Source organism: Bos indicus x Bos taurus, chromosome 8, assembly GCF_003369695.1.
Source record: "Bos indicus x Bos taurus breed Angus x Brahman F1 hybrid chromosome 8, Bos_hybrid_MaternalHap_v2.0, whole genome shotgun sequence".
Lineage (NCBI taxonomy): Eukaryota > Metazoa > Chordata > Mammalia > Artiodactyla > Bovidae > Bos > Bos indicus x Bos taurus.
In genome coordinates, this window is record NC_040083.1 from 25,181,386 (window position 1) to 25,203,318 (window position 21,933).

The window sequence follows — 21,933 nt, forward strand, 5'->3', positions numbered from 1 at the left end:
CCAGTGACCGAAACTCGTCCTCCTCCTCTGACCTCTTATCTTGCATTCTGTTTTCTGAATTCTTCTCCAATAGAGAACAAGTATGGGAGTGGTATAAGAGACCGAATCACTTTTCAAGAAAAAGCCTCATCATACTTGTTGTTTAATGGTTTTTATGTTTAAGAATTGGGAATAATTTGTGAGTCTGCATTTTACATGTTGAAAGCATACATGTGCAAAAGGTATTTAATGAAAAACTGCAAACAACTCAAACATGTAAGGACATGAGTTATTCTATGTAAATTATGTAATATTCTTAAAATATACTATTATATAGCCATTAAAATTATGTCACAAGAGAGTCATAAAAGCCACTTGTAGCATCAAAGTAAAAATAGTTTCTTTTGCTATTTGGTATTATAGCTGTCAGTATTTCGACTGGAGACTCAGCTCAAGAATGATTTCTTTGTCCAGTAAATTCACAGACCAACAGTTTAATCAAAAGCAGGCTCTTTCCCATCTATGTTGAATAAAAGTGAAAGTGAAAGCAAAAGTCACTCAGTCGTGTCCAACTCTTTGTGACCCCATGGACTATACATGTCCATGGAATTCTTCAGGCCAGAATACTGGAGCAGGAAGCCTTTCCCTTCTCCAGGAGATCTTCCCAACCCAGGGGTTGAACCCAGGTCCTCCACATTGTAGACAGATTCTTTACCAACTGAGCTACAAGGGAAGCCCATGTTGAATAAAAACCTTATTTAATAAAAGGCATAATGACAGAGACACATTTATTTTATTTAAGTATGATTCATACAAAGGGCCCTATGAATACAACTAAGTTTTTAGTAATGTAATGTGCATGGCCAGGTAAAAACTGGACCTTACAACCTAGGATTTCACTATCAGGTTACCAAGAGTGAATCTCTGGGTGAAGTTGGAGACATGGCGCTGGGTGGCCCAGAAGAGCTGACCAAACCTGTTTCGACTTTTCTAGTTTTCCTGCGATAAATACTTTTCCACCTGAATTCTGGTTTTCTCAACCTCCTTCAGATGCTCAAGTCCTGATTTTGCTGCCCTTTGCTTCCCACTCTTTTAGTCCTACCAGTCCCAACACTCAAGAGGAGACCCAATATGGTCCATTATATTGGGAGACCCATCTTATCTCCAGTTGGTGTTCTGTCTTCAAGGCACATGTTCCTAGAGATCAGATGGGGAGTGATGGTCCTGCATAAAGGATCTGGCCTTCACCATCAGTCTGTGTGCAGAGGGGCAACTCATTCATGGGACACCCTGATTGAGAGTATAGAGCCTGAAGGGATTTAGTTCTATAGGCTGTCACTGAGGCGGTTGGATGCACAGGCCAAGGGAAGCTTTACCAAGAAGAAGCTAATGCATTATGACAGAGAGAGATTTATATTTTGGGCTTCCTAGAGCTACCAGAAGATTTCAGAGAAGACCAGAAGCCTGTTCTTAGGAAACAACATGCTGTAGATGAAGATCTTCCTTCTACTTCTTCTAAAATGGATTCTCTCTGGCCTTATAAATCACAGGTGGAGGTGAACTTTCCAAAGCTGGGGCTGAGATCTAAGATGAAGAAACACCCAGAACAGGGGGTGCCAATGCCTGTCCTCGTTTCAGACAGGGTATAACGTGGGAACCTCGGTTGGGGTGCCATGGGAAGGTATATCTGATGAGGACAGCAATAATCAGGGGACTGTCACTGCACCCTGGCACGGGAGTCATCTATTTCCCCTTTGTATCGTGGCAGTGAAAACCCTTAGGGCAGACAGGCTAGCAGTTCACAGGAAGGGAGAATTGGCAGCTGAGCTGTGGGTGTTTTCTATTTTTGAATTGAAGGTAAATGCCCTTATGAAGGGCATACCGCCACCTCCTCTGGTCTACTCCTCCACTTTATGACTTTCTGGTCCTTAGAGGCCTCTGAGTTTACAAGAGCTACCCAAGGGCAACATTTATATCACATGCCCAAGAGCACTGGCTGTTTTCATAAACAACTCCTACACACTTCTGAAAGGAGCTTCCCTGCTGACTCAGCAGTGAAGAATCTGCCTGCAATGTAGGAGACCTGGGTTTGATCCCTGGGTCTGGAAGATCCCTTGGAGCAGGAAATGGTAACCCACTCCAGTATTCTTGCTTTGGATAATCCCATGGACAGAGGAGCCTGGTGGGCTATAGCCCATGAGGTTACAAGAGTCAGACACTAAACCACCACCACCCTCCCACTTCGAATGTAAGCTCCAGGTTGCTGTTGGTCTCACCCCTGCCATCTACTCCTGAGCTTTCCACCACGACTGTCCTGAGTTTAGGCCCCCAGTACCTCTGCTGCAAACTACTGCTGTTCATCGCTAAGGCAAGAATACTGGCGTGGGTTGCCACTTCCTTCTCCAGGGGATCCTCCCCACCCTGGGGTGCAGCTCATGTCTCCTGTTGGGCAGGCAGACTCTTTACCACTGTTCCATCTAAACTACTGTGGGTTCTTTTATATATATATATAAATATATATATATATTTATATAGTGTATAATATATATACTATATATATATATTGTGTGTGTATATATATATGTATACATGCAGCCAAATATATATATATATATATATTTGGCTGCATGAAGTCTCAGTTGTGGCATGGGGGCTCAGTTACTCCACAAAAATGTGGGGTCTTAGTTCTCTGACCAAGGATCAAACCCATGTCCCCTGCACTGCAAGGCGAATTCCCAATCAGTGGTCCATTGGGGAAGTCCCTAAACTACTATGGCTTCTTAACTGTCCCCTCTGTCTCAGTATTTTTTTTTTTCTTCAACCTATTTTATATACTGCATGACCCCTAATGCCACTTCCAACCTGCTTTGTCTGAATTCCTCATCCAAGTGTTCAGAGTCTCCCATGGCACAGTTGCAACCCACGTGACTAAAGTTTAAGCCCCCTTTCCCACCCCATCTCTGAGCTCCAGGATTCCACTAGACCAAAGCAGTCACATTTCCCTTGAAGTCCTGTAGCTTCCTTACTTACATGGTTTTTCTTATATTCTTTAGTCCATTGGAACACCTTTGTCCCCATCCTGGCGTGCTCATGTTCCACCAGTATGTGGGATGGAGATAAAAACAACCTCTTCTCCCTCATCTATCCCAGTTTTCCTCTGATCAACTTCAGTAGCACTTTCCACTTTCAGAGTGACTGAGTGTGCTTGACTTTCCCTAGTAGCCCCAATTCCCTGAGAGCAGAATTTGTACTATCCTTTCAGCCCCCAACCTAGCACAGGGCTCCATTAATATCTGAGCAAACGAATTAACAAATGGATGCATTTCTTACCTGCAGCTTGGCAGTTAATAGTCACATTCACGCCTTGCACCGTTTTGATGGTGCTTCCTACATCAACTGTGACTGCAGGCTCCTCCGTGTTGATCACCATCTCTCGGGATGTTTTCACTAGTGGCTTTCCTGAGGGTGAGACGGAATGTGACATTTTATTAGATGGGGGGCTTTGGGCACTCCCTTGAAACATGATTGACAATGAACAAGGGATAGACCCATATTTTTCCACTGACCTTTGTTTTCCTTTTCTAACTGTAACTATAAAAACCATCTACCCATCTGCTTATCTAGCTACCACAGAACTGTCAGAAAAGAATAAGGATTGAAGCATCTGAGGCCAGAGCAAGGCAACAGTTGGTATGATTTGTACATCTTATCATTAAACTAACAAGATTTAATAGATTCCATTTTAATGGAATTAAATTTTTATTTTGAGATAGTTGCAGATTCACATTCAGTTATAAGAAATAACATAGACCAATACAGTGTACTCTTTACCCAGTTTCTGCCAATGGCAGTATCTTACTGGTATCTTACGATATCATGACTAGGACATTGACACTACATTTCCAGCACTACAAGGATCCCTCACATTGATCCTGGCCCTGCCTTAATCCTTTGGCAACCATTACCCTGTTCTCTATTTCTTATACTTTTGTCATTTCAAGAATGTTATATAAATGGAATCATACCGTATGTAACTTTTTTTGATTGGCTTTTTTTCACTCAGAGTGACTCTCTGGAGATTCTTCCAGGTCTGACATAGCATGGTGGCATGTATCAGCAGTTTGTTCCCTTATACTGCTGAGTAGTATTCCATGGTATGGATGTACCAAGTATGTTCAGCCATTTACTTACTGAAGGACACGTTGGTTGTGTCCACCTTTTTGGCTATTCCAATAAGCATATAAAAACATTCCTCTCCAAGTTTTTGTGTGAACATTTGTCTTCATTTCCTCTGGGAAAAATGCCCAGGAGAGTAAATGCTAGGTCACATGGTGGTTACATGTTTAGATTTTTAAGGAACTGCTGAACTGTTTCCCCACGTGGCTGTATCATTTCACATTTCCACCAGTAATATATAAGTGATGTGGTTTTCTGCATTCTTGTTAGCATTTGATTTTTACCTTTAGGTTTATTTTTGAACTTATAATTTTATGTTGGAGTATAGTCAATTAGCAATGTTGTGATAGTTTCAGGTGGACAGCAAAGGGACTCAGCCATACATATACATGCAAGGTCTGTGATATATTCTGTTAATTTTTGTGTAAGGTGTGAGATTTAGGCCGAAGTTTGTTTTTTTGCCTATGGATACACAATTGTTCCACGACCATTAATTGAACAGGTTATCTTTCTTCCACTGAACCGCTTTTGCATGTTTGTCAAAATCATCTGGGTATATTTTTGTGGTTCTAGTTCTGTTCTTCATTCTCCTTCTGTTCCAATCAATTTCAATATACCAATACCACACAGTCTTAATTACTGTAATTATATAATTATCTTGAAATTGATTCTTGAGTCTGATTCTTCCCACTTTATTCTTCTTTGCTATTCTAGTTTCTTTGCCTTTCCACATACATCTTAGAATAATATTATCTACAACTATAAAATTTTGCTGTGATTTTGATAGGAAATATACAAACATATATCATTTTAGAGATAACTGACATCTTTACTGTGTTGAGTCTTCCAACCCATGAACATTGTGTGTCGATTTATTTATATCTCCTTTCTTTCATCAGAGTTTTGTAGTTTCTAGTATACAAGTCTTGTATTTATTAGATTTATACCCAATTATTCTTTTTTCAAGGGATGGTAAATGATATTGTATTTTTAATTTCAGTATTCACATGTTCATTGCTGGTATATAGAAACAGTTGAGTTTTATACAGCGTGTAACCTTACTAAACTCATATGTTAGTTCTATAACTTTTTCTTTTTACAATCCCTGGTATTTTCTTAGAAGGCAATCATTTCTCTGCAAACAGGTTTATTCCTTCCCTTTGATGTATATGCCTTTTATTTCCTTTTCTCAGATTATTTCATTAGATAGAACTTCTATCACTATGTTGAATAAAAAGTGTTGATAAAAGTGGGATTTCAGTATGATGAGTGATTTTTCATTTGGAATCTGGACATTTTCATATCATGCTCTGCAACTTTGGACCTTATTAAAATCTGTTTCAGCTGCTGTTCTCTGAAACCACTCAGGTCGGGGAGAGGGAGGTGCCACCTGGTTACTCTCCAGTGGGGGCAGAAGTCCACGTTCTCCTCTTGACCTCCTCTGTGACCTATGTGGGGCTCCTCTTAACTGCTGGGCCTGGGCAGAGCTTCTGGCTCCCCACCGACTCTGCTGTGGGAAGTCCTAACTCTCCAGGAGGCTTCCTCTACCACCACCCCAGAGGGAAGAGGGGCACTGCAGGGTGAGGAGAGAAGCCCCAGGTCCCCATGTGATCTCCACATTGCACCCCTGTGGGGATTAAATCCATCTTCTCTGTCCAGGGGTCTTGGGGAACCGCATTCCAGTCTGATGAGGAGTCCAATCTTTCAATTCAGGCTTTGAAACAGAGCAGCATTTTCTAAGAGTTCACTGCCCTGCTAGGCTGTCCCTTTCCTGGTCTTTTGGGTAGAGGGAGCAAGCTTTAGTGGGGACTTTTGATTCTGTTTCTATTTCCTGACAGCCACCTTCTTCAGCTCCAAGTTGGAGATTTCTGATACAAACAAACAAGCCCCACCCCAAGCCCAGTGAAGTCACACTTGTGTCCTTCCTCAGCACCCAGAGACCCTAGCCAGGCTGCTTTCTCCTCTCCACTCTCAGTCTTCTTACATTTTATATAGAATGTCTGGATTTTACTTGCATTTACCAGGAAGAATAGGGGAAAATCTATCTATGCCATCTTCCCAGACATAGCAGTTCTGCATACATTATACTTTAATAGGCCTTTATCAGGTGGGGCTAAAAATATAGCACTTCATGTATATGACCATTAAATACAATGAAAAGATACATTTATTGAGCACCTTGGGGAAATAAGGGTCTACGTGAGATCATTTTCATATACTCAAAATTTAACTTTTTGTAAGTCAAATGGATTTAATTTTCTTTCATCCATTTTGTAGGCGAGATGATCTACAATGGCATTCATTCCTCTGCGCCTCCATTAACTGTGAAGACAACCATCATTCTCCAATGCCCTTCAGAGTCTCACACCTGATTTTCATATGTTGTACTTTCTTCATCAGCTATTTACCTTTCCTTCCTGTGTACGCTGCCGCATGGCCTCGTATCAGAAGCCATTCCTCTTTCTTCTCCTCTTCCTTTTAATTGCCTTCTAGGCATAGACTATTAGCTTTTAGGAATTATGTCGAAAGACAGAAACTGGAGAATGTTCTGAGAAGTTCACCTCTGAATATACGCACAGGCTCTCCCTGTTCTGATTGTTTAGGCACCTTTTCCCTTATTTCACCTATATTCAATGTGTTTGAGATTATGTATGCGCTTTCCCCCTTATTTAACCGGTATTCAATATGTTTGAGATTATATATGACCTGATGTGAAGATGAGTGATTTCATACTTAATGTTGAGACTAATTAATGCACGCTGATAATGAGAGAATGCAGTGGGAATGACACTGAATTAATATGGGCCTATTGACTTTACTTCCTGACACTAAAAGGCTCCTGGCTCTAACATCAAAAATACCTTGAATCTCACCAGCCCCTTCGTTGCTATAATCTGATGTTGCCATGTTCCCTAGCTGGACCACTCTACCAGTCAGTCTGGTCAGTCAGCCGGACTGGTTTCCTTGCTCTGAGTGCCCCTTCACTAATAGTCTCTTCTGGTGACAGCCAGGGTGATCTTCAGAAAACTAACACAGAATCACAGAAAACTAACCATTCTAATCACATGGACCACAATCTTGTCTAACTCAATGAAACAGCCATGCCGTGTAGGGCCACCCAAGACGGATGGGTCATGGTGGAGAGTTTGGACAAAATGTGGTTCACTGGAGAAGGCAATGGCAAACCACTTCAGTATTCTTACCTGAGAACCCCATGAACAGTATGAAAGGCAAAAAGATAGGACACCGAAAGATGAACTCCCCAGGTCGGCAGGTGCCCGATATGCTACTAGAGATCAGTGGAGAAATAACTCCAGAAACAATGAAGAGACGAATCCAAAGCAGAAATACCACCCAGTTGTGGATGTGACTGGTGATAGAAGCAAGGTCCGATGCTGTAAAGAACAATATTGCATAGGAACCTGGAATGTTCGGTCCGTGAATCAAGGCAAATTGGAAATGGTCAAACAGGAGATGGCAAGAGTGAATGTTGACATTTTAGGAATTAGTGAACTAAAATGAACTGGAATGGGTGAATTTAATGCAGATGACCATTATAACTACTACTGTGGGCAAGAATCCCTTAGAAGAAATGGAGTAGCCACCATAGTCAACAAAACAGTCTGAAATGCAGTACTTGGACACAATCTCAAAAGCGACAGAATGATCTGTTTCCAAGGCAAACCATTCAATATCATGGTAATCCAAGTATATGCCCCGACCAGGAATGCTGAAGAAGCTGAAGTTGAATGGTTCTATAAAGACCTACAAGACCTTTTAAAACTAACACCCAGAAAAGATGTCCTTTTCATTATAGGGGACTGGAATGCAAAAGTAGGAAGTCAAGAAACACCTGGAGTAACAGGCAAATTTGGCCTTGAAATACAGAATGAAGCAGGGCAAAGGCCGATAGAGTTTTGTGAAAAGAATGCACTGGTCATAGCAAACACCCTCTTCCAACAACACAAGTGAAGACTGTACACATGGACATCACCAGATGGCCAACACCGAAATCAGACTGATTATAGTATTTGCAGCCAAAGATGGAGAAGCTCTATACAGTCAGCAAAAACAAGACCGGGAGCTGACTGTGGCTCAGATCATGAACTCCTTATTGCCAAATTCAGGCTTAAATTGAAGAAAGTAGGGAAAACCACTAGACCATTCAGGTATGACCTAAATCAAATCCCTTATGATTATACAGTGGAAGTGAGAGTTAGATTTAAGGGACTAGACGTGATAGAGTGCCTGATGAACTATGGACAGAGGTTCATGACACTGCACAGGAGACACGGATCAAGACCATCCCTAAGAAAAAGAAATGCAAAAAAGCAAAATGGCTGTCTGAGGAGGACTTAAAAGTAGCTGTGAAAAGAAGAGAAGTGAAAAGCAAAGGAGAAAAGGAAAGACATACCCATTTGAATACAGAGTTTCAAAGAACAGCAAGGAGAGATAAGAAAGCCTTCCGCAGCAAACAGTGCAAAGAAACAGAGGAAAACAACAGAATGGGAAAGACTAGAGATCTCTTCAAGAAAATTAGAGATACCAAGGGAACATTTCATGCAAAGATGGGCTCAATAAAGGACAGAAATGGTATGGACCTAACAGAAGCAGAAGATATTAAGAGGTGCCAAGAATACACAGAAGAACTATATAAAAATGAACTTTATGACCCAATCATGATGGTGTGATCACTCACCTAGAGCCAGACATCCTGGAATATGAAGTCAAGTGGGCCTTAGAAAGCATCACTATGAACAAAGCTAGTGGAGGTGATAGAATTCTGGTTGAACTATTTCAAATCCTAAAAGATGATGGTGTGAAAGTGCTGCACTCAATATGCCAGCAAATTTGGAAAACTCAGCAGTGGCCACAGGACTGGAAAAGGTCAGTTTTCTTTCTAATTCCAAAGAAAGGCAATGCCAAAGAATGCTCAAACTACCGCACAATTGCACTCATCTCACACGCTAGTAAAGTAATGCTCAAAATTCTCCGGATGTTCAAGCTGGATTTAGAATAAGGCAGAGGAACCAGAGATCAAATTGCCAACATCCGCTGGATCATCGAAAAAGCAAGAGAGTTCCAGAAAAATATCTATTTCTGCTTTACTGACTATGCCAAAGCCTTTGACTGTGTGGATCACAATAAACTGTGGAAAATTCTGAAAGAGATGGGCATACCAGACCACCTGACCTGCCTCTTGAGAAATCTGTATGCAGGTCAGGAAGCAATAGTTAGAACTGGACATGGGTCAACAGACTGGTTTCAAATAGGAAAAGGAGTATGTCAAGGCTGTATATTGTCATCCTGTCTATTTAACTTATATGCAGAGAAAAAGTTGGCTTAAAGCTCAACATTCAGAAAATGAAGATCATGGCATCCGGTCCCACCACTTCATGGGAAATAGATGGGGAAACAGTGGAAACAGTGTCAGACTTTATTTTTCTGGGCTCCAAAATCACTACAGATGGTGACTGCAGCCATGAAATTAAAAGATGCTTACTCCTTAGAAGGAAAGTTATGACCAACCTGGATAGCATATTCAAAAGCAGAGACATTACTCTGCCAACAAAGGTTCGTCTAGTCAAGGCTATGGTTTTTCCTGTGGTCATGTATGGATGTGAGAATTGGACTGTGAAGAAGGCTGAGCGCTGAAGAATTGATGCTTTTGAACTGTGGTGTTGGAGAAGACTCTTGAGAGTCCCTTGGACTGCAAGGAGATTCAACCAGTCCATTCTGAAGGAGATCAGCCCTGGGATTTCTTTGGAAGGAATGATGCTGAAGCTGAAACTCCAGTACTTTGGCCACCTCATGCGAAGATTCATTGGAAAAGACCCTAATGCTGGGAGGGACTGGGGGCAGGAGGAGAAGGGGATGACAGAGGATGAGATGGCTGGATGGCATCACTGACTCAATGGAATTGAGTCTCAGTGAACTCCGGGAGTTGGTAATGGACAGGGAGGCCTGGCGTGCTGCAATTCATGGGGTCGCAGAGAGTCGGACACGACTGAGTGACTGATCTGATCTGATCTGAGAGTATATCATGAGAAATTCTGAGCTGGAGGAAGCACAAGCTGGTATCAAGATTGTTGGGAGAAATATCAATAACCTGAGATATGCAGATGACACCACCCTTATGGCAGAAAGTAAAGGAGAACTAAATAGCCTCTTGATGAAAGTTAAAGAAGAGAGCGAAAAAGTTGGCTTAAAGATCAACATTCAGAAAACTAAGATCATGACATCTGGTCTCATCACTTCATGGCAAATAGATGGGGAAACAGTGGAAACAGTGGCTGACTTTATTTTTCTGGGCTCCAGTATCAATGAAGATTGTGACTGAAGCCATGAAATTAAAAGACGTTTACTTCTTCCTTGGAAGGAAGTTATGACCAACACAGACAGCATATTCAAAAGCAGAGACATTACTTTGCCAACAAAGGTCCATTTAGTCAAGGGTATGGTTTTTCCAGTAGTCATGTATGGATGTGAGAGTTGGACTATAAAGAAAGCTGAGTGCAGAAGAATTGATGCTTTTGAATTGTGGTGTTGGAGAAGACGCTTGAGAGTCCCTTGGACTGCAAGGAGATCCAACCAGTCCATCCTAAAGGAGATCAGTCCTGGGCTCATTGGAAGGACTGATGTTGAAGCTGGAACTCCAATCCTTTGGCCACCTGATGTGAAAACCTGACTCATTTGAAAAGACCCTGATGCTGGAAAGATTGAGGGCAGGAGGAGAAGGGGATGACAGAAGACGAGATAGTTGGATGGCATCACCGACTCAATGGACATGGGTTTGGGTAAACCCCAGGAGTTGGTGATGGACAGACAGGCCTGGCGTGCTGTGGTTCATGGGGTCGCAAAGAGTCGGACACAACTAAGTGATTGAATTGAACTGAGTGTGATCTTTCTAAAACATGAATCAGATCATACAATGCCTCTGCTTAGATTATCTAGTACTTTTTCAGTGTAGTTAGAACAAAACTTCAAGCTTCATGACCAGCCATCCTCTAGGTGTTCAGGCCAGCTGCCTACATCCTGGCTCCTTATCTCACTGAGGTCACACTCCCCATGGATTGCTGTGGCTCTGGCAACACTGGCCTTCCGTCCCTTCCTCCGGAACATCAGCACATTTGTCCCAGCTGTTCCCTTTCCCGGACATCCTCCACCTGAAGACTTCTGCACAGTTATCTTCTGGTCATTCATGTTTCCACACAAATGTCATCTCCTACTGGGGGCTCCAACCACGCCATCTAAAGCATGCAGCCACCACTCTCCTGCCTATCATTACATAGCTCGCTGCCAATTTTACTTTCTTCCTAAGCACTAGAACTACCCAAAATTATCTTACTTGTGTGTTCTCTGCCTCCCACTCCTCATCAGGTAACGTCCCTAAAATCAGGGATCACATCCCTCTTGTTCTCTTCTTTATTCCTACCACTTAGTCCTGGCACATAGTAGGTCCTTTATAAATATCTAGTAAATGAATATATATGTACATATAGTATACTGTGCACATTATCTGAATTTGTTTTTGTTGTCATAATAACCCTGAGAGGCAGGGAAAGGATTTCCATCTTTTATATAGATAAGGGCTTCCCAGGTGGTGCTAGTGGTAAAGAACCCGCTTGCCAATGCAGGAGACATGAAACACGAGTTCGATCCCTGGGTTGGGAAGATCCCCTGGAGGAAGGCATGGCAACCAACTCTAGTTCTCTTGCCTGGAGAATTCCATGGCTAGAGGAGCCTGGCAAGCTACAGTCCATAAGGTCTCAAAGAACTGGACACGACTGAAGCAACTTAGCACTCATGCATGCAAGGAACTTAGGCTCAGAAAAGCCCCAGGGTTTGCCCAAGGGCAGAAAGCAAGCAAAGAGTAGGGCTGAACTAGATCCCAGAACTCTGACCTCAAGTTCGGTCCTTGTAACCAGAGATCCTAAATCCTTGTCTGTGGACTGGCTGCCTCAGAACCCCCAGGACACTTGTTAAAACATAATCTGTCCTGCTATATATAAAATAGCTGCCTCACTATGTAATAAAAACAACTTTGCCAATGGGGAAAATCAGGTTAGGGACCAGAGAGTTTCAGACTCACAATTACCAAGTTATTTTTCCTACAGGAATTTTAATAATAAAAGTAGTTTTATAGCTGCAAGTGTATAGCTATAAAATTCAAATGTCACTGAATTAAATCCAGCCCTTAATTAATTACACTGAGCTTTTGCTGAAAGTAACAACTGTGCATCCTGTCACGAGAGGCACTTTTGTTAGCACAGGCTACTTAGGTGTTATTACCTTCATTATTAAGACAAAGCACAGAGTTACTGAAGCATTTACAGTTAACAGAAGTTTATATTGCACATGATTCTTCTTAATCATTGACCCTCTTACACCTATTAGAAAAAGCACAGAGTTACCAAAGCATCTACAATTAATACAAGTTTATATTGAACATGATTCTTCTTAATCATTGACCCTCTTACATCTATTAGAAAAAGCAGAGTTACCAAAGTGTCTACAATTAATAGAAGTTTATATTGAACATGATTCTTCTTAATCAATTGACCCTCCTATATCTATTAGAAAAGCTTGTACATATTATTGAGTCATACAGTTAGATCTCCTAAACCTGGCACTCAGGTGGTGGGATGGAAGCTCTAGTTTCTATTTTGAACAAATTCTGAGGCAATTCTGACATGTAGCCAGGTTTGTTCATTAATGAATTACACTGTGTTACTTTTTCTTGAATCCTGGTGAGAGCTGAGGTTTTTTTGAAAGCCCACTAGCTCAATATTAGAAAATTTCAGGTTGAAAACATGCACCCCAATGTTCACTGCAGCACTATTTACAATAGCCAAGGCATCGAAGCAACCTAAGTGTCTCTCAACACAGGCACAGACAAAGAGGATGTGGTACATATTACAATGGAATATTACTTGGCAGTGAAAAAGGAAAAATGGCATTTGCAGCAACATGGGTGGGCCTAGAGATCATTATACTAAGTGGCGTAAGTCAGAGAAAGACGAACATCATATAACTTCTATGTGGAATCTAAAAAAAATGGATGTATTTACAAAACAGAAATAGACTCACAGGTCTTGTAATCAAGTTAAGGATACCAAAGGGGAGATAGGGAGGGAAATGAGTAGGTAACAGGCACACGCCCACACATACATGTAACACTGATTCACTTTGCTGTATACCTGAAACTAATACAACATTGTAAATCAACTATATTTCAATAAAAATATAAAAAAAAAAAAAAAAAGGAAAAATAATTCAAGTCCACTTTCGATCACCTAGATAGACACCTAGTGAGGTGAGTACTGCTGAGAAAGGCCACGCCTGTTTGTGCTTGATTACAATCCCACCAGCGAGTATTACTTTAATTATGGAAGTTAATTAGAAGAAAAAGAAGAGAGATGCAGAGAGGGAGTGAAATGATAAATTATATATTTGTACTAAGACAATGTTAAAAAAGGTCTGACCAAAAAGACTTTTACAACGAGCAAAACAAAACAAAACAAAAAAGAGACTGATTCAGGGAGCTGGTATAGATATACCTGAGCAGACCCTGGGCTAGAACTCTCTGTTCCCATAGCATGGGGCACACGCCCTGACTGTCGGAGCTGATGGGGCCACCTGAGGGAGGGGGCAGCCACCAATGTCTCTGGCCAGATCCAGAGAAGTGACAGGAGGCATGGACAGGACAAGGACCAATGCTTTCCTTCCAATAAACAAAACATTAACCTAAACTAAAAAAAAAAAAGAGACTGAGCTGTAGTCATGGAACCTCTGCAGTGTGGGTGGAGCCTCACTGTCAGGACCACATTCATCTGTAGTCCGGTCATCTCTGCGGGTCAGCATCAGCTAGCAGATTACATGTGTATTGATTTTTGGAAACTGTCAGGGTTTACAGATCACTCTTTCACTGAATCTGCAAACTGGTCATATATATAAATATAAGAAGAACAAGGAAATAGAAACAAAGGCAAGCATTTCAATTTATCACAACCGATATAAGGAAGCAAGCCTCTTCAAGAGTCAGAAATAGAAGCATTAAAAGAATCATTGCCTGTAGACCTCATGAAACCGCTTAGCTTTTGGATCATGGCTCCTGTAGAAATGAGATGGAACAGGGGGTCCAGAGCCTCAGTGGTAAGCAAGGGCAGCCCTGGCACAAGGGTGAACCTGCGTTAGCTAACACTCGCCTATCAATATCCAGTGATGTGGGGGAGTGCCACCTTGGGCCGCCTTCACAGTAGAGGCGTTTGACCAAACAGGCACTGTCCTGACCTGGGAGGACCGGCAGCTGGAGAGACAGGCAGGGATGGATGAGCAGCCCCGGGAGCAAATGCTTGGAACTGTTAATACATTCCTGTGCATAGTCTGGGCTCTGGCTCACACCTCTTTCCCTCATGTGTGACTCTGGGTAAAATCAAAATCCAGTGGGAAAAAATCTGAATATATGTGCTTGAAAAATATCTTTGGCCCAGTGTAAAGGTGATGGAGAGAGGAGCCAGAGGAGATGAAGGTTTCTTGTTTGAGTCCAGCCAAGTACAGAGAACATTGAAAGCAACTTTTTCTCAGGTCCGAAGTCCAGGTCTCTGCTAACAGCAACTTTGTTTTCAATAGCACGATGGCAGAGACAGATCTATTATCAACCAAATCCTTTTCTTTTCCTTCCTGGGCACACAGTTAGGTCATTTGTCAGCCTCTCTGCAGTGAGATGTGGACAAGGTGCTGGTTTCTAGCAGATGAAATGTGAGCAGAAGTCAACTGTGCCATTTCTTGACCCAAACCACAAAAACCCTCTTGTGAAATAATTTGTTTTAGATGTTAGGTGAGTGAGAAAAAAAAATCTGTTTTAGCCATCATATACTTATGGTTTGGTTTGTTAAGCAGGCAAATAGAAAAAAGTGCCCAATAAGCACACATGCTAATTATTCTGTGTTTGATCTTCTTTCCCCTCTTCTAACGTGGTGAGTCACAAATGGCATTTGAAAATGGTTCTCTATGATCCTTAGCCACTAAAAATAACAAGGATCTACTGTTTAGTGCGGGGAACTACATTCAATATCTTGTAATAACTTATAGTGGAAAAGTCTGAAAAAGAACACACACACACACACATATATATATATCTGAATCAATCTGTGGTACACCCAAAACATTGTAAGGCAATTATACTTCAGTAAAAAAATAAAAATTGAAAAATGAAGAGGAAAGAATGAATTGTACTTTGAACCCTTCAGATTCTCACTGTTGAGTAAGAGGCAATCTATCCCAGGAAGTGTGCCTGTGTATTCATTTGCAAGGAGAATGAGAAGACCTGTTAAAGGTGGTTGGGAACCTGGGCAATAAAAAAAACAGGACTGCAGGAGGTAGGTTTGGAGACAACACAAGAGCTCTGGGAAGGATGTAAAAATGGCAAATAGGTTTGAGATGATGGTGCTTAGCGTATGGCAGAATCCTCCTGGAGCACTGCTCAGATAGAGATTCGGGGTTACATCCAGGAGGGCATGCATGTTTTATCACTCATGCATGGGGTTCTCTTTGGAACCCCATGGACTGTAGCCCGCCAGGCTCCTTTGTCCATGGGATTCTCCAGGCAAGAATGCTAGCTGCTGCTGCTGCTAAGTCGCTTCAGTCGTGTGAGATGTTATTTCCTCCTCCAGGGGATATTCCCAGCCCAGGGATCGAACCCCTGTCTCCTGCGGTTCCTGCATTGGCAGGCTGGTTCTTTACCACTGAGTGACCCGGGAAGACACACTCAGGAAGACTGAGCAGCAGCAAAAGAATGTGATAAATTCTGATGCCTCCAGGGGGCATGGGCGTGAGAAGTGGTGCCTACACGGCAGGTGTTCACACTCCATCTCTCAATAGCTGAGTGGCCTCGGGAGAGTTATTTAGTCTCTGTGGACCTTCGTTTTCTACTTCTATGGTTGCTGAAAGCAGTAATGCTTGCAAAGCTGTTTGTGCAACATGAGGTCTGAATACATGCTAGCTATCATCAGCATGATCCCTGGTATGATACAGGGAGAAAACACTGAGGAGCAGCGTCTGGAACTTTTGATAAACCAAGAAAACACAAAGGACAAGTGTAAAGAAAGAAAGAAAGGAAAAAACAAGAAAGAGGAGAGGGAACAGATCTCTTAGTGAGAAGGAACTCGGGTGTCTCTATTTTGAAGAACTGTGAGGGTTTCAGGCTAACCAGAAGAAGAAATTATTTTCTCCTAGGGCTTCCCTTGTGGCTCAGCTGGTAAAGAATCCTGCAATGCAGGAGAACTGGGTTTGATCTCTGGGTTGAGAAGATCCCCTGGAGAAGGGAAATGCTACCCACTCCGGTACTCTAGCCTGGAGAATATACAGCCCATGGGGTTGCCAAGAATCGGACATGACTGAGCGGCTTTCACTTGGCTTCTCTTGAAACTAGTATTAGTCTCTGGACAGACAGAGTGTCAAGTCACATATTGGAGACCTCAGAAAGTATCTACTTCCAGAGAAATTGTGAAACAATGCATGCCAGGGTAATTTGCTGGTGCCCTCAGGACTCTGTTCAAGAAAATTGTAGTCAGATCCACAAAGGATCCAAATCTTAATTCAAGAGAAAAGTGAATAAGGCTGTGATGCCAAATAATTTAAATCTTTGCATTCACAGCAGTAAGGTGTTATAAATTTCACATGCTTTCACTATCTAACACTAAGAAAACTGCATTTTTCCAGATTTAGTCAATGTATAATGCCTTGTAATTAGTGAGAATGCTTTAAGGAATGTTAGCCTCTGCTTACACTGCAATTAGCATAGATTTCTTAGAAGGGCCACCAGAGTGAAATCTGTGAAAACTCCCTGAAATGAGAATTCTCAGCTGAAGAACTCATGAGTCAAAATTTAAGGGACCACAATCAACATGAACCTATGAAAGCTTTTCTCAAAATACCAACACCATCTTGTACATCTGAAATCAGTAATGATGTATCCTGATTGTTAATGTCCAGTTACCATCTCCTGCTGCCCAGAAACTTTTCAGGATCTGGCTACCTGGCAGTTTCAACAAGAGTTGCTTTGTGACGGATAACAGTCATATTAAAATGCATGATATTTTCTTTAGTCTGGGTCTCCTTCCAAGTGCCTTTCACATTTTATAGCTCAGGAATTTTTAACTCCTTCCTGTCCTGCTGTCTCTCCTGCAAGGTCTCCTTCACTTCCATTTCCTGCCTCCTGAATCAGTGTTTGTCATTTCAGTCAACTCCACATCCTTTCTCTTCACCAATCCTCTGATTCTTTTTCCCTTCATCTGTAATTTCCCCTAGATTTCATTGCAAAAGCTGTCCTCCTTTGCCATCTAGTTTTCCAGTCTCCAAAAGATAAAGGAAATAAATTGGCAAATGTTAGAATTTTAAGTAAGGGGAGTTTACAGCTGGTAGTGGTGGGTGGAGACTACTGTACTTTATTTGTATATGAGAGATTCATAGGACTTTAAGGTCTAAAAAAGACCCAAGAGTGCATCTATTTAAAACCCCTCTGTTTACAATAAGGATACAGGTTTATAGTTCTAAATCTGCTCTGAGTTTTGTAATGAGACAAATACCCTAAAATCTTACCTATTCTATTGTTACAATGTTTCCCTTTTAGTAGTAGTGAAAAAAAATAAATGTTTCTCTCCCATCCAAATCATTACATGGTTTAACTTAGTGTAATCTAATAAAATAAATTATTATACTTCAGTGACACTCTGACTATGCTGGAAAATGAGGTGTAATATTTGAGCAGAGAATATAGAAAATGGATGATTGAACCAGAGGGCACTGTAGCCTCCAGGCTATGGTTCAGTCCACTCACATGTTTGGTCTGGAAAGAATTTTTTAAAAATTTGAACTTGTTCAGTTCAGTTCAGTTGCTCAGTCATGTCTGACTCTTTGCAACCTGACCCCATGAATTGCAGCAAACCAGGCCTCCCTGTCCATCACCAACTCCTGGTGTTCACCCAAACTCATGTGCATCAAGTCGGTGATACCATCCAGACATCTCATCCTCTGTCGTCCCCTTCTCCTCCTGCCCCCAATCCCTCCCAGCATCGGGGTCTTTTCCAATGAGTCAACTCTTCGCATGAGGTGGCCAAAGTATTGGAGTTTCAGCTTTAGCATCAGTCCTTCCAATGAACACCCAGGACTGGTCTCCTTTAGGATGGACTGGTTGGATCTTCTTGCAGTCCAAGGGACTCTCAAGAGTCTTCTCCAACACCACAGTTCAAAAGCATCAATTCTTTGGTGCTCAGCTTTTTTCACAGTCCAACTCTCACATCCATTCATGACCACTGGAAAAACCATAGCCTTGACTAGACGGACATTTGTTGGCAAAGTAATATCTCTGCTTTTGAATATGCTATCTAGGTTGGTCATAACTTTCCTTCCAAGGAGCAAGCATGTTTTAACTTCATGGCTGTAATCACCATCTGCAGTGATTTTGGAGCCCCCCAAAATAAAGTCTGACACTGTTTCCACTGTTTCCCCATCTATTTCCCATGAAGTGATGGGACCAGAAGCCATGATCATAGTTTTTTGAATGTTGAGCTTTAAGCCAACTTTTTCACTCTCCATTTTCACCTTCATCAGGAGGCTTTTTAGTTCCTCTTCACTTTCTGCCATAAGGGTGGTGTCATCTGCATATATGAGGTTATTGATATTTCTCCCGGCAATCTTGATTCCAGCTTGTGCTTCTTCCAGCCCAGTGTTTCTCATGATGTACTCTGCATATTATAAGTTAAATAAGCAGGGTGACAATATACAGCCTTGACATACTCCTTTTCCTATTTGGAACCAGTGTGTTGTTCCATGTCCAGTTCTAACTGTTGCTTCCTGACCTGCATATAGGTTTCTCAAGAGGCAGGTCAGGTGGTCTGGTATTCCCATCTCTTTCAGAATTTTCCACAGTTTATTGTGGACTCAGTTAAAAAAAAAAAAAAAAAAGGAGAAGTTAAATAAAAAAAAGTGTGTGTGTATGTGTGTGTGTGTTTTGGTTTGGCTTATATGGAAAAATTGGAAGGTCTACCAACATTAGATTTGTGATTTTCTTTGGCAATAGAAAGATAAAAACGAGCTGTGCCCTTCAGATAGGGTGTGGTACTGTCCATACTCTAATCCTTGGAATCTGTGACTATATTATATTACATGACAAAAGGGAATTAAAGTTGCAGTTGCAATTAAGATTGCTAATGAACTGACATTAAAATAGTGAGATTACCCTAGATTAACTAGGTCAGCCAGTCTAATCATTTGAGCTCCTAAAATTAAAAGAGGGATAGTGAAGAGCTTGTGGGAGAAACACAATATGAGAAAGACTCAGTCTCCGACTGTTAGCTTTGAGATGGAGGAAGAGGGCCAAAAACTAAGGAATGCAACAGCCTTTAGAGCTTGCGAATGACACTCAGTTTACAGCCAGCAAGAAATCAGGGATCTCAGTCTTAGTCACAAGGACCTAAATTCTGCCAACAATCCAAATGAACAGGAAAAGCATTTTCTCCTGGAGTTTATAGAAAGGAGTGTACCCCTTTGACACTTTGGTTTTATCCTGGTAAGACTATACTGGACTTTCGGCCTACAGAACTCTAAAACAAAATATTTGTATTTTAGGACTCTAAGTTTGTGGTAAATTGTTAGGGCAAAATAAAAGAATAATATGCAGGCCATATACACTGCCTATATCACCAAAGTTACTACTTCGACAAAGAAGATGTATAAACAAGTAATAAACACGAGAAAAGATGCTCAACACTGTTAGTCATCAGGGAAATGTAAATTAAAGTCACAATAAATGATCACTTTACATCCATGAGGATGGCTATAATTTAAAAAAATAGACAAAAACAGATGTGGTGAGGATGTAGACATTGGAATCCTAATACTGTTGATGGAAATACAAAATGGTGCAGCTACTTTGAAACACAGTTGACAGTTTTTTAAAAAGTTACACATAAATGTGCCATACAACCCAGCAGTTCTACTGTTAGATATATACACCCAAGAGAAATGAAAAGATGTCTACACAAAAGCTTGCACATGAATGGTCACTGCAGCACTATTCATGATAGCCAAAAACTGGAAACAACCCCAATGTCCATCAATGAGTGGAAGAAAATGTGGTATATTCATACAATGGAATACTATGCTGCTGCTGCTGCTGCTAAGTCGCTTCAGTCATGTCTGACTCTGTGTGACCCCATAGACGGCAGCCCACCAGGCTCCCCCGTCCCTGGGATTCTCCAGGCCAGAACACTGGAGTGGGTTGCCATTTCCTTCTCCAGTGCATGAAAATGAAAGATGAAAGTGAAGTCGCTCAGTCGTGTCTGACTCCTAGCGACCCCATGGACTGCAGCCCACCAGGCCCCTCCGTCCGTGGGATCCTCCAGACAAGAGTACTGGAGTGGGGTGCCATTGCCTTCTCCGTAGAATACTATTACTCCACCACAAAGAGGAATGCAGCATACATGTCACAACACAGGTGAATCCTGAACACGTTATGCTAAGTCACTAACAAAGGACCATGTAGGACCCCACTTACTCAAAGTATCTGGAATAGGCAGGTCTATGACGACACAGTACACCAGTAGTTTCCGAGGCCTGGAGGAAACGAGGGGGTTGGGAAGTGATGGCTAAGAGGTGTGGAATTTATTTTGGGATAATGAAAATGTTCTAAACATTTGAGTGTGGTGATGAATGTACAACTCTCAATGTACTAACAGCCACTGAATTGTATACTTTAAATAGTTGATTTGTACAGTATGTGAATTACACTTCAACAGTGTTTTTAAGAAAACAACAATCTTGGTTTGTTGTGATGATGGTTATACAACCTAAAAAGTTTGCTAAAATATCATTGAATTGAACACTTACAATGGGTAGATATTATGGGATGTAGATTATGCCTCCAGAAAATTGATAAAACAATTTAAATCTAATTTAACCTTTTCTTGAGGAGTCAGGGTCAACAGTGTGACTACTAATTATCTTGCACAAAAAATAAGAAGGACTTGGTATTTCTTTGCCTTTGTGATTCTGTTTAGTTGGTGTGCCTTTGGTATCAATATTTCAGGGCCCGTAGGGTCTAAGGGCTTCCCTGATGTCTCAGATGGTAAAGAATTTGCCTGCAATGTGGGAGACCCAGGTTCGATCCCTGGGTTGGGAAGATCCCCTGGGGTCTCAAGAGTCGGACATGATTGAGGGACTAACACTAGGAACTAAGGAAGTCTAGGGCTTAGACTATCCTTACCTACACGTCCCCAGGCTGCCTGGCTTCCTTTTCCTCCCTTGTTTCAATCACCATTCCCTAAACATATTTTTTACCAATGCCAGTATGTCAGATTTTACTACCATCACCTCTACTGATTATTCAGTTGAAGTTAACGACTCCCCAGGACTCTAAGGCAGCAACCTCTTTTGCATGTTCCGCTGCAGAGTCCTAGATGAGGGACCCCATACCCAGGACAGCTGCATGATGCTACAGCCTCTTCAAGGTACAACACTCCAAGGATATGGTACCCTCTACCTGTCTCACCACCCATCCTTCCCTCATTCCATTGAACAGATGTGGGAATTGCTTTTTCAGAATGTGAGATAGGCTAGGCTAGATCATTTCCTTGTTTGCTTCCTCTATTCTGCTGCAGAGCAGAGAAAGTTGAATTCTCCTGCTATCCTCTCATCCCTTTCATCTGAATTCTACGAAAGCTAGGCTTCCTCAGTGGGCATGCTACACATCTATACATACTGAGGAAAACTTAAGAA

At 41.7% G+C, this 21,933-nt stretch overlaps 1 protein-coding gene across 3 annotated transcripts in view; it reads right to left on the reverse strand.

The window, feature by feature from the left end:
• ADAMTSL1 (ADAMTS like 1) overlaps positions 1-21,933 on the reverse strand; it is a 1,125,264-nt gene that overhangs the window by 105,232 nt on the left and 998,099 nt on the right. For all 3 annotated transcript variants that reach the window (XM_027549171.1, XM_027549170.1, XM_027549172.1), the window contains one exon: positions 3,310-3,438. In XM_027549171.1, coding sequence (XP_027404972.1) covers positions 3,310-3,438 — 129 coding nt within the window. The remainder of the gene's footprint in view (positions 1-3,309; positions 3,439-21,933) is intronic.